Here is a 12,432-nt window from a genome sequence, read left to right as displayed (position 1 = left end):
CAGAAGACGTAGGGACTTCTTTCGATTTCTTGGAGGTGTCCTGAGAACAGTGATGGAAGAGCAAGACTCAGCTGGGCCTGAAGCAGGAAGAGGCCCTTCCATCCAAACTCTTAGCCATGGAGGAATCTGGGGAAAGTCTGTCCAAAGGATCCTGGGTGAGGAGGACACCCTCCGCTCAGATGTGCAGAGCCAGCAACTCAGGCGGCTTTGCTACCAGGAGGCCAAAGGAGCCCGAGAGCTTTGCAACCGACTCTACCACCTTTGCCGCCAGTGGCTGAAACCAGAAACCCACACGAAAGCTGAGATGCTGGACCTGGTGATCTTGGAGCAGTTCCTGGCTGTCCTTCCAGCAGAGATGGAGAGCTGGGTGAGGGAATGTGGAGCGGAGACCAGTTCCCAGGCAGTGGCCCTGGCTGAAGGTTTCCTCCTGAGTCAGGCAGAGGAGAGAAAGCAGGCAGAGCAGCAGGTGAGAGAGACTTTCCTCTGGATACTCCCAAGGGGCTCCAAACTTGGGGAGAGTATCCCCCAATTCTCTACTTATTTGCCCATCTTTTTTTTGGAAAGCATCCGAGGAATGATATCTGATACCCCGAAAATGTTTGTGTCCTTTGCCATTCCATTTCTAATCTAATTCTTTTGAATGCTTGTTGCTCTTGCAGGGGAAGGATCAGTTTCCAGAAATGGGTCTGGATTCTTCTGAGGTAGAGAGAACTCCGTTGGACTCCAGAGAGAGGCCACGGGGTAAGGAGGAAGGAGTTTTTTCTCCCCCGTTTTATCACATGTTGTGGATTTTGAAACTAATCTGTTAATTATTCTCATCTTTTGGTGGAGGTCACAGGGGGCCAAGAGCCCAGCAAAAGGGAGGTGTATTTTAGCACAACTAATATGTGAAATGGTTACTAACGTCCACATTTACTTGGCCACTCTTACTTTTTTGAAGGCCCACCTATAGTTTTCCTTCTGAGTGAAGCATGCACTTAACTTTTTCTCCCGTAGGAGACCGAAGGATGCCAGCAAGACCTGTTTGTCCATCTTTTCTTGGTGGCGAAGGGGAAGCTGCCCCTGTGGAAGCAGAGCAGGTAGGAGGAAGGAGCCATGTGGGGAAAGAGGATGTCATGGACGGGTTGGACAAAGAGGAAAGGTGGGAGGAACCGCCAAGGAAAGAAGGGTTGAATGCTAAAATAGGCTTCTAAGCAGTTTACACACCACACCAAACAGTGGCCAGGATTCACCCCATCAGTCGCACAATGGGGCTTTCCCCCTCCCATCCCCCGGTCATTGCCCCCCCTGCACACCTTGACGTTGTCTATAGGGCATCAGGAGGGTCCCCCCACCCGGCAAGAACAGCACACAGGGAAAGAAGGAAGGGGATCTTTCCATGTGGCAAATGGGGATGTGTCCATCATGAAATGTGCAGAAGAAGAATCCCATTAAAACATAACATCAGTTAAGAGGCAGAAGACAACAGAGCAAAGTGTAACTGTTCACCTTGATGTTGTCTAAGAGGACAACCTTTTTCTTTTAGGGTCCATTGTGCTTTGACGATGTAGCTGTGCATTTCACAGACGAGGAGTGGGCGTTGCTGGATCCTGAGCAGAGAGCTCTGCACAAGGAAGTCATGGAGGAGAATCGTGGGATCTTGGACTCTCTCGGTAAGGCTTCCTCTTGGATCATCCTATCTGCTTTGAAATTCAAGATATATCTATATAGGAGGAACCTCTGATTTTTCGATGGGGCTCCACAGCAGCACCCACAGCCCCTGGGATTCTAACACTCCCACAGAAAACCTTGGATGGAAGACTATTGACTGCTTTCCCTGTGAATATTCTTCCTTCAGTTCGGCCGTTTCAAAGCATGAAACACAGACAGATGGGCGGGTAATAAATAATAAAATTATTACAATCATCATCATCATCATGCCTATCCCCCTCCAAGCTGGCTCCCCTTTTGCTCTTGAAGGGCTGGCCTGTCTGCAGCCCCACAGCCTCCCATCAGGGCCCCTTCACCAGGGGCAGCAGCACAGGAAGGGCCTCAGGAAAGCAGCCATGACTCCAGCCGGGCTGAGAACCATCTGGCCAGATGCAGAGGAGAAGGAAGGCTGATCCCTCTCCTTCCCCTCATAGGGCCAGGGCCGCCAGAGGCGCAGGATGCTGAGCAGGGGGAAAGGAGCTCAGCTGAAGAGCCACTGGGGGAGTTAAGATTGTTACGATATTGAAGCAATGCAGCTGCAAAGTCTAGCTTGAAAAGTAAACATAATGGGAATGTTGGGACTGCCCGTGAGAAACAGAGGGACAGTCAATTCACAGTGTGAAGCACCGGAATTAGCTCAGAGTGTAATATGAGCTCTTCCGTTTGTTCCTGTCCAGGAAGTGCAGGAAGTGTTTGTCACTACACTGCTGGAGTTTGAAGAGAGCAGTCATGTTTTTTGTAACGCTGCAAAGACAGAAATAAAGACACGTAAATACGTTTCTGTCTATCTCTTTCCCCTGCCAGGGGGCAGGAAAGAGGGGGGGTGTTCTCACGTTTGAGAAGAATCGCCTATCGAGACCTTGCCTGCGCTTGCTGGGAATGCAGCCAGGGAGGTCAACAAGGAATCAAGCCAGGTGCATGGGATTGTTGCCAGTTTCTCCTGATATGGGCTTGAATTCCCGACAAAGATACCCCTCCGTATTTTTCCCAAGCTCCTCTAAAATGCACAATGCCTTCTTAAATGTAGGCTTCTAAGGGATTCAGGAAGTTCAAGTAGCTTCTGTCAGATTTTTTGTTTCTGTTCTTGCTTCTTTCTGTCATTAGTTGACAAGAGACAAGTGACATTGGAGATGGCACAGATCCCGTAATTGGGCCAAACAAAATCCATCCAAGAAAATAACCAGGCTTTTTGAATCTCAGGCAATGAACCCTGGAGGAAGACCTCAAATCTAATTCCCCTCATTTCTTCTTGGGTCAGAAACATTAATTAGCACTGCTTCATAATTGGGGGCTCCATTGCTTCCTGAGGCTCCAATCTGTTTCTCTCTCAGTTGCAGGTGGTGATGAATTGGAGCTGAAGAACGAGGGAGACCACGACAAAAGCCACAGAGTGGAGAAGTCATATCCATATTCAGAGTGCAGAGAGAGCGTCAGTCAGAGCTCCCATTCCACTTCAAATCAAAGAAATCCCCTTCAGAAGAAACCGTATCAGTGCTTGGAATGTGGAAAGAGCTTCAGGGAGAAAAACAAGCTCACTGTCCATCAGAAAATTCATACAGGGGAGAAACCTTATCAGTGCCAAGAGTGTGGAAAGAGCTTCAGTCAAAAGGGCAGTTTAACGACCCATCAGAGAATTCATACAGGGGAGAAACCTTATCACTGCTTGGAATGTGGAAAGAGATTCATTGACAGACGGCAGCTCACTGTCCATCAGAGGATTCATTCGAGGGAGAAACCTTATCGATGCTTTGAATGTGGAAGGAGCTTCAGTCAGAGCACCCAGCTCACTTCCCATCACATACTTCATTCCGGGGGGAAACCATATCACTGCTTGCAATGTGGAAAGACTTTCACTTGGAAAATAAGTCTCACTTCCCATCAGAGAATTCATACAGGTGAGAAACCCTATCACTGCTTGGAATGTGGAAAGAGCTTCAGACAGAGAAACAAGCTCACTGTCCATCAGAGAATTCATACAGGGGAGAAACCCTATCAGTGCCAAGAGTGTGGAAAGAGCTTCACTCAAAAGGGCAGTTTAAATTCCCATCAGAGAATTCATAGAGGAGAAAAACCTTATCACTGCTTGGAGTGTGGCAAGAGCTTCTTTCGAAGAAGCCAGCTCACTGTCCATCAGAGAATTCATATAGGCGGAGAACCCTATCAGTGTTTGGAATGTGGCAAGACCTTCAGGGAGAGAAGCAATCTAACTGTCCATCAGAGAATTCATACAGGGGAGAAACCCTATCAGTGCCAAGAGTGTGAAAAGAGCTTCAGTCAAAAGGGCAGTTTAAATTCCCATCAGAGAATTCATACAGGGGAGAAACCTTATCACTGCTTGGAGTGTGGCAAGAGCTTCTTTCGAAGAAGCCAGCTCACTGTCCATCAAACAATTCATACCGGAGAGACACCCTATCAGTGCTTGGAATGTGGAAAGAGCTTCAGTCACCAAGGCCAGCTCAGTGTCCATCAAAGAATTCATACAGGGGAGAAGCCATATCAGTACTTGGAATGTGGAAAAAAATTCACCCAGAAGACCCATCTCACAATCCATCACAGAATTCATACAGGGGAGACACCCTATCAGTGCCTGGAATGTGGAAAGAGCTTCAGTCACCAAGGCCAGCTCAATGTCCATCAAAGAATTCATACAGGGGAGAAGCCATATCAGTGCTTGGAATGTGGAAAGAAATTCACCCAGAGCACCCATCTCACAATCCATCACAGAATTCATACAGGGGAGACACCCTATCAGTGCCTGGAATGTGGAAAGAGCTTCAGTCACCAAGGCCAGCTCAATGTCCATCAAAGAATTCATACAGGGGAGAAGCCCTATCAGTGCTTGGAATGTGGAAAAAAATTCACCCAGAACGCCAATCTCACAATCCATCACAGAATTCATACAGGGGAGAAACCCTATCAGTGCTTGGAATGTGGCAAAAGCTTCAGAAAAAAGCGCACTTTAACTTCCCATGAGAGAAGTCATACAGTGGAAAAACCCTATCAGTGCCAAGAGTGTGGCAAGAGCTTCAGAAAAAAGAACAATTTTACTTCCCATGAGAGAATTCATAAAGGGGAAAAACCCTATCAGTGCCAAGATTGTGGCAGGGGCTTCATTGACAGACGCTATTTCAGTGTCCATCAGAGGATTCATTCAGGGGAGAAACCCTACCAGTGCTTGGAATGTGGAAAGAGTTTCACTTGGAAAAGAAGTTTCACTTCCCATCAGAGAAGTCACACAGGGGAGAAGCCATATCAGTGTTTCGAATGTGGAAAGAGCTTCATTCAAAGAGGCCTTCTCAGTGTCCATCAAAGAATTCATACAGGAGAGAAGCCCTATCAGTGCTTGGAATGTGGAAAGAAATTCACCCAGAGTGCCCATCTCACAACCCATCACAAAATTCATACAGGGGAGAAACCCTATCAGTGCTTGGAATGTGGAAAGAGATTTATTGAGAAGGCCAAACTCAGGATCCATCAAAGAATTCACAGCAAGAGAAAACTATTTTAGTACCAAGAATGTGGGAAGAGCTTCAGTCACAGGGCCCGTCTCGCTTCCCATCAAAGAACTCACATTGGGACTTCCGGTCAGCGCCAGCGACTAATGGCGGGTTCCCTCTGAGCTCCGGAGGGAACCGGCTCTGCGAGGTCTGGGTCTGGCCGCTGCGGCGAAGCGGAGACCCGAAGAAATCACAGGCGGTGAAGCCTGTGAGCATGGAGACTCGGCGGGCTCCATTTGTGCCCCCCCCGACTGCGAAGGAGCCTTTTTAAAGGCTTCCGAACGGAACGGGGGTGAGAGGCGCAGAGCTGAGAGTCGTCTACCCTCTTCGCGGAGTGAAGCCACAAGCCATAGTCGGAGAGCGCTGATTCCTTTCTGGACAATTGGGATTTAAAGCAACTACCCGTGAGTAGGAGCAAGAAATTAAAATCGAAGAAAATTTGAGCTAATTAGGTACCGAAACGGGAAAGGTATAAACAGGAAGTCTGCCTTTCCCGGCTTGTAAATAGAGCAAAGCAAAGAGATTGTAAAGCTGTAACTTTGAAAGACGTCTTTTAAAGACTCCAAATCCATCACCAAAAAAAAGCATCCCCCTCCTGTTTGCAGGGGTGGAGGGGAGAATTTTGAGCATTATTTACCTGCAAGGATAGAGAGAAGTAAAGTTATATCTGCTGCCTCTAAAACCTGGGAACGGACTGCTTTTGACAGCTGTCAACGTGTCAAAGGTAAAGAATACTGATACTCTGTGAAAGGATACAATTGTTTTCTGAACGGATTTGGACTAAAAAGTAACTTTTTAACTGAAACTGTGGCTTTTTAAGGGATAAAGGGGACTCATAAGGATTATATTTGTTCTAAAAGTTGCAACTGAAGTTGGAAGTGTGTCCCCCTAGAGGTGATTATGTTGTAGCAAGTATTAAGCCACCAAGCAACTTAGCCTGGAAAATTCCTCTTCAAAACAAAGTTACTAGGCGTGAGACTGACCTTGGACTGTGTATGGAAGTGCAATGGCAGATGAGAAAGGGAAGATAGATCCGACACAGGAAAAAATTCTCAGGTCTGGTAGACAATACAAAACTGACATTGCTCAGCAGAGCAGGGCTTCAACATCCGGAGCAGCAGGCACAGCGGGAGCTGCTGCTTCGCAAGTAAAGCTAAAGGCTATGTCATCACAAGACCTACTGGCTCAGGCACTTAGTAAAATTAATGCATCTCTGGAAAACTTAGTTAAACAGGTTGCAGAGACAAATAAACAGGTTGCAGAGACAAATAAACAAGTAGCTGAGGCCTCAGTAAAAATTGATGTGAACACCACAAGTATAAATGAACTGGGAAAGAAAGTGAACTCTAATACACAGTCCATTGAAAAATTATTGGAGGAATCGGCCTCGTCTCGGAAGTTAGCTGAGAAAGCTAAGGAGATTGCAACCGCTGCTCAGGAGAAGATACCACCGGTATATAAGAAACTTGAGGATCATGATTTGACATTGTCTATGATTGAATTACAAGGGAAAGAGAGGAATTTAAGACTCAGGGCAGTACCGGAAAGTGAGAAAGACAATCTGGTAGACTTCCTTACAAAGGAATTTACAGACTTTTGGCAACAGGGCCTGGGGAAGGAAGAATTTAAGATAGGGAGCGCATTTAGGATTGGTAGAAGACAAAGAAAGAACAGAGCAAGAGACTGTTTGATTACCTTAAGAACAGAGGAAGAAAGAGACAAAATCTTAAATCTGCAATATCAAAGAACTCTGGAAATTGAAGATTCATTTGTGGAGATCTTCAAGGACATACCCAAACTTATTTTGGATGTAAGGGCCCACTACAGAGATCCTGTGGGTTTACTGAGAAGAAACAGAATTCTTTTTAGATGGGAATTTCCCCAAGGTCTATCTTCCCATCAAAGAACTCACATTGGGGGCAAATTATAGTAGTGGCTGTATACAGATTTAATTTTAGGAGCCCTTAGTTTGTATGAGGTGAGAATTGTAGTTGGGTTCTTTGCCACATCTGGTGCCCCATAGTAATTCCTACAACGTACCCAAGAACTGTGATTTGCAAGTTCTTGGCCAAGGTGTTTAATACCATCTTTAGAGTTTCCTTTCTCTTGGCAGATAAAGATGAGCAGGAGACAGCAAAGGTTGCAATTTGAATTGGGTTGCAACGCTGGGACAATTAGAATAATTGGGGCCTAGTTGCTGCTAATTTTACTGTTGGGTTGTTTAAGAGGGCATGTAGTTGGTCTTGTGTTAGCCAGGGCATTTGGGTGTCTTCTAGTTTGTCTTGTATTTCTTGTGTTGACAAAGGTTTGTTATTTTTATAAAAGTCTATTAGGCGATATAAGCCTTTGGTTCGATAAGATCCACTATTTGACTATTGACTCAAAACCCTACAATGTATTTTATATAACGGAGTTTATATAATAATAGGAAGCACTTGGTGTAAAAATTGTGATAGTTGGTTGAATATTAGATATTATAGATTTTCATTCTGTTCGAAGTGTCCTAGTACTTATTGCATTTAACCTTTTGATAGAATGCATTAGGCATGATTTTTGTATGCCTGCATTTTGTAATCCCCATGTCACCCTCCTGCACTGTGTAAAGCTGTGATGTGTACATTGCCTACCTCTTCCAGCCTTATCTGACCCTAGAAGGGCAGGTGATGTTTGGAGAAAGAGGGAGGAGTTGAGCTAGCATCCGTGTGAGAACTCGCATATCTCCTCAAATGTCTTTGACATCTTTTGGTACCGGGGAAGTCAGATATGGGATTGAAATGTCAACAGTCCCATGGAAGTCCTGTTTGTCATGGGCGTGGTGTCAAAGTGAGACATAAGAGACCCAAATGACCTGGGCACTCTGGGGCACCGCAAGGTAATTTCAGAGGAGTCGATATCCGCATGAAGCCACGTATCCTGTAACTTTTCTTGGTGCAAGTGGAAGAGTGTCGTGGCATTTATGAATCTTTCTGTGCTATAAGAAACCAGAGGCTTTTCTCCTGGGCATGGTGGGCCAATTGGTGTCAAGGAAAGATAGGATGTTCTTTATGTATGCTACAACAGCAGCAAGAGTTCTTTTAGCAAAGTATTCGAAGACACAAGAACTACCCACGCTGGAAGAATGGCAGGCGAAGGTGATAGACTACATGGGACTGGCTGAGATGACTGGCAGAATCCGTGACCAAGGAAAAGAGACGGTGGAAGAAGATTGGAAGAAATACAAAGTTTATCTTAAGAACTGTTATAAAATTAATGAGTGCTAAAATGTCATGGGTAATGTAAAAAAACAGAATTACAGCTGTAAATGACTGGGTAAGAGAAGAAGGATTAAAGAAAGTGAATTATAAGTTAATTGAAATGAGGGGTTGCTGAAGAAAATTTTAAAATGGGGATGCAGAAAAGGGAGGCATGGGGAAGTCGGTGAAATAAGGTTTATGAAAATGAGGTTATGAAATTATACGTGTTTATATGTTTGTTTGTCTATGTATTGCGAATTGTAATGTGTTTAATTTATGTTGGAAAACCAATAAAAATTTATATATATAAAAAATATGAGTCTTTCTGTGCTGTGTATATCATCTTTCTTCTAATATGCCTCCTGGCAGCCTTTTCGAACTAGCCGTTCTGAATAGCAGGTTAGCCAGGCTGTCCTATTGCAGTAGTTTGAATAAACCAGGTCTCTGCAGGATGCTGAGATTGCTCTCATTCTCTTGGCTCTGAGTTTTTGTTTCAGGTATTCCCTCCACTGGATCACGAACCGGTGATGTAGAAGCAAATTCTGATCACACGAGCAATTCACATACTTAATACTTTCCTTTCTTCTGTGAGAAGCTTAAGTCAAGGATTCCCTTTCTGCTGTCCTCCGATCACTCACAATGGGCGTATGCCAAGAGGAAAGAATTGTATCCATGAGGAAGCAGACTTCTTGGTCCATCTTACGCCAAAGGGAGTTAGGAGCAAGAGATGGACAAGTTTGTTTCCTTTAGGGTCCTCCAGGGTATCCCTTCAAATATGGAAGAAGATGAAGGGAAGAGCTAAGGGCAGGAATGCGTTAAAGAGGTAATATAATCTCATTGCACTGTTTCAATAAAATGTTGCATCCCAGATACAAAGTTCCCATCCTCATTTCCTTCATTGATTGTGAGGCGGGGGAAGAAAGGTAGTGACATCTAAAGGATACTAGACAATTAAAGTTTATTTGATATACAGTGGAACCTCAGTTTTTTCGCATCTTTGAACCTGAATGTTTCGGTTTTTGAATGCAGAAAACCTGGAAATAATTCCTTCTGTTTTCGAACGTGCCTCGGATGTTGAACATCTTCCGCTGCGTATTTTTCCATTTTTTCCTTTGTGCCTGGGTTTTTGAATGTCTTCCGGAACAGATAGTAGTTCTACATGGTGATACAAATAGTAATATGTCAGTTTATCTTGAGCTTCCACATATCACAAGAAGGGTTGTCTTTGTTTGGGAAAATAGGAAATATTAAAAGGAAAATGCTTTACAGTGGTACCTCGGGTTACAAACACCTCAGGTTACAAACACTTCAGGTTACAGCCTCCGCTAACATGGAAATAGTATCTTGGGTTAAGAATTTTACCTCAGGATGAGAACAGAAATCGCAGGGCGGCAGCGGGAGGCCTCATTAGCTAAAGTGGTACCTCAGGTTAAGAACGGACCTCCAGAACGAATTAAGTTCGTAACCCGAGGTACCACTATATTAGCAAGAAAAACTAAGAGAGTAACGCCGAAGGAAATGGGGTTGGGAAGAGGCTGGTGCAGTTTTAAGGTCTCGGTCCTTTCTCTTGCCCAACCTGGGGCTCGAACCCAAGACCCTGAGATCAAAGGGACTCATGTTCTACCAACTGAGCTCCCCTGCCTTATTCGGTCCTTTGATGCTCTTGGCATCAAAATGAGAGCCAGGCTGGTGGCGAGGAAAAGGCCCGCCAGGAGGATGTCCTTGCAGGACCTTTCGTGCTCCTCCTGCTCCTGTTTCCGAGGGAGGGAGCAGCTCAGAGGCCAGTCCAGAGGGTCCCCCAAATAGGGCCCCCCTCCGGGTGCAGGCCATGCCCGGGGCTCCGGCTTTGCAGAGGAAGAGAGGGGGGAGCTGGGGCGCCCGGGGCGCCAAGGGTTAAAAGGAACGGAGCTGGATTCCTAGAGAGGACCGGAATTCAAGGGAGAAGGTTCTCTCCCATCCCTTCCTGCAAGGAGGAGGAGGGCTGTTGTCTCAGCTCCTTCTGGGATCCGGTGAGTCTCTTTCTCTTCTGCTCAGGTTGTGTTGGGGAGATGGGGGAGTCCCCAGGGGGCAGGGCAGCCAGGAGGGTCCCCCAAGAAGAGAGAGAAGGGGGCCTGGGGGGCTCCGCTTTCGAAGGAATAGCGCAGAAGGCCAGCCACGGGGGCCATGGAGTCATCCTTCTCAGGGACCCCCAGAGTCATCTAGCCCAACCCTCGGCCGCGCAGGAATCTCTTGCCCAACCTGGGGCTCGAACCCAAGACCCTGAGATCAAAGGGACTCATGTTCTACCAACTGAGCTCCCCTGCCTTATTCGGGTTTATTTCTGCAATTCGCGTGGCTCCTAAGAGAGGAGAATGTTAACATTGTTTGCTCCACCTTGCAAGGGTTAAAAGGAATTGAGATGCATTCCTAGAGAGGACAAGAAGTAAAGGGGGTGATGCTATCCTCCCGAGGAAAAGCCCCTCCCACTTTCCCAGCTTCCTCCCTGCAAGAGGGGGAAGGTGGCTTTCGTCTCCTCTGCAGGAGCTGCCTCATGTTTCCTTCAGGGACCTGGTGAGTTTCCTCTCTTTTCTGCCTTAGGGTGCATTGGGGAGAAGTGGGGCGGGTCCATGGGGAGCCTGCTCAGCTCCTGCAGGGGGATCCCCAAGCCAGCGATAAGAGGTTCTGCCTCCCTTCCTCCTCAAAACCAGGGAGGCTGCAAGTAGCAGGAGGTCTGCAACTCTCTTCTTCCTTTGCATCAAGACGCCGCATGCTCCTTTGGGGAGGGGGAGTCACTGAGTCAGGAAGAAGAGGGCATGCAAAGGAACCCCGATGGGATTGAGGAAACAGTCACGTTCATTAACCCAGGTGGCAGCTAGACGGACACATTTGGAGGTAGGAATAAATAAAGTCCTTCTATGTCGCAGTGTGCAGGTAGACCCAGGAACTCTCATCCACAGGAGGAAGGGATGGCCACCAAGGCAGGCGACTTTAGAAGAGGATGAGGCCAATTCAGGGAGGAGCAGAGGGCTAGCGATGGCTTCTGGCCCCCACACTTGGAGGCAGCCATGCTTCTGAATGCCAGCTGCTGGGAAGTGCAGGGGGAGAGAGTTATCCCTGGGCTCCAGGCCTGCTGGTGGGCTTCCCAAAAGGTGCCCCAGGTTGGCACCTGAGAGCAGGAGGCTGGACTGGCTTCACCCAAAAGGAAAGCAGAGCCCAACCTGGTGATAACAGAATAAAGGATGCAAGGGGGGAGCTGCATGGACCAGCTGGGGAACCTGCAAGGGAAGGAGGCTCTGGGCCAGAGGAGGGGCGGTGGGGCAATGATGAGTCGTCAGAGGGAGGAGGAGGTGTCTGAAGAGGTAACGGGGCTTAGTGAGCGAGGGGAATCTGTGGCAGAGAGCAATCTAGATCCAGAGGCAGGAGATTCGGATGAGGGAGGCCAAGAGGTAGGGATGATTCTGGCTGGTGAAGAGGAATAGGGGTCTCCCCTCCTCCTGTGACAAGCTCCCCCCCCCCATCATCATAATCAATTACTTGATGTTCACCCAAAATTCCCGTGGCGGATTAAAACAGTAAATCACAATATTAGGCAGAGTATAAAATTATTACAGTCACAGAAAGAAGGCAAATCCTGTATCTCTCTTTTTTTAACACTGTCCTTTGCCCCCCCCACAAGTTATTTGGTCCCACCCACCTGTTCTTTGGCCAGGTGAAGTTCTGGCCCTCAGAATAAAGAAAGAGGGACCCACCCCAGGAGTCTTGAGAATGTGGGGGATTGCAAGTGCTGGAACATGAGGCAAAAGCAGGAAAGAAATGTGCCCTGACATTTGGGGGTGGGAGGGACCCCCACTATTGCCTTGGGTCCCAGTTACACTTAGTACAGATGACTCACTCATCCATTCTTCCTTCCTTCTTCTTCCTTCCTTTACTTTTTAAGGAAAGCTCAGTCTGAGTTGTGGTGCAGTCCAGCCCTGGTTCCTAGCAAGATTCATCCACGATTGCCCAGGGAACATTTCTATTCACCTGACTGTGTA

The 12,432-nt window shown here is 46.9% G+C and overlaps 1 protein-coding gene across 2 annotated transcripts; it reads left to right on the top strand.

The window, feature by feature from the left end:
* Positions 1-11: 11 nt before the first annotated feature.
* On the top strand, positions 12-7,363 carry LOC128418233 (zinc finger protein 420-like). 2 transcript variants are annotated; one of them, XM_053397723.1, is made up of 6 exons: positions 12-466; positions 660-741; positions 997-1,079; positions 1,526-1,652; positions 3,021-5,234; positions 7,073-7,363. In XM_053397723.1, the coding sequence occupies exons 1-5, from the start codon at positions 53-55 to the stop codon at positions 5,195-5,197; spliced, it is 2,883 nt and encodes a 960-aa protein (XP_053253698.1). In that variant the 5' UTR covers positions 12-52; the 3' UTR covers positions 5,198-5,234; positions 7,073-7,363. The 2 variants fall into 2 exon arrangements, with proteins under 2 accessions (XP_053253698.1, XP_053253697.1); XM_053397722.1 differs by lacking the exon at positions 7,073-7,363 and having other exon boundaries at positions 3,021-5,260.
* The last annotated feature ends 5,069 nt before the right edge of the window (positions 7,364-12,432 follow it).

This window comes from Podarcis raffonei, chromosome 8 (assembly GCF_027172205.1).
Source record: "Podarcis raffonei isolate rPodRaf1 chromosome 8, rPodRaf1.pri, whole genome shotgun sequence".
Lineage (NCBI taxonomy): Eukaryota > Metazoa > Chordata > Lepidosauria > Squamata > Lacertidae > Podarcis > Podarcis raffonei.
This window is presented reverse-complemented; position numbering and strand designations above follow the sequence as displayed.

Coding starts and splice junctions, on each gene's coding strand:
- LOC128418233 (XM_053397723.1), top strand. CDS start 53: ATGGAAGAGCAAGACTCAGCTGGGCCTGAAGCAGGAAGAGGCCCTTCC. Junction 742..996: donor CTCCAGAGAGAGGCCACGGG/GTAAGGAGGAAG, acceptor TTTCTCCCGTAG/GAGACCGAAGGATGCCAGCA. Junction 1,653..3,020: donor TGGGATCTTGGACTCTCTCG/GTAAGGCTTCCT, acceptor TTTCTCTCTCAG/TTGCAGGTGGTGATGAATTG.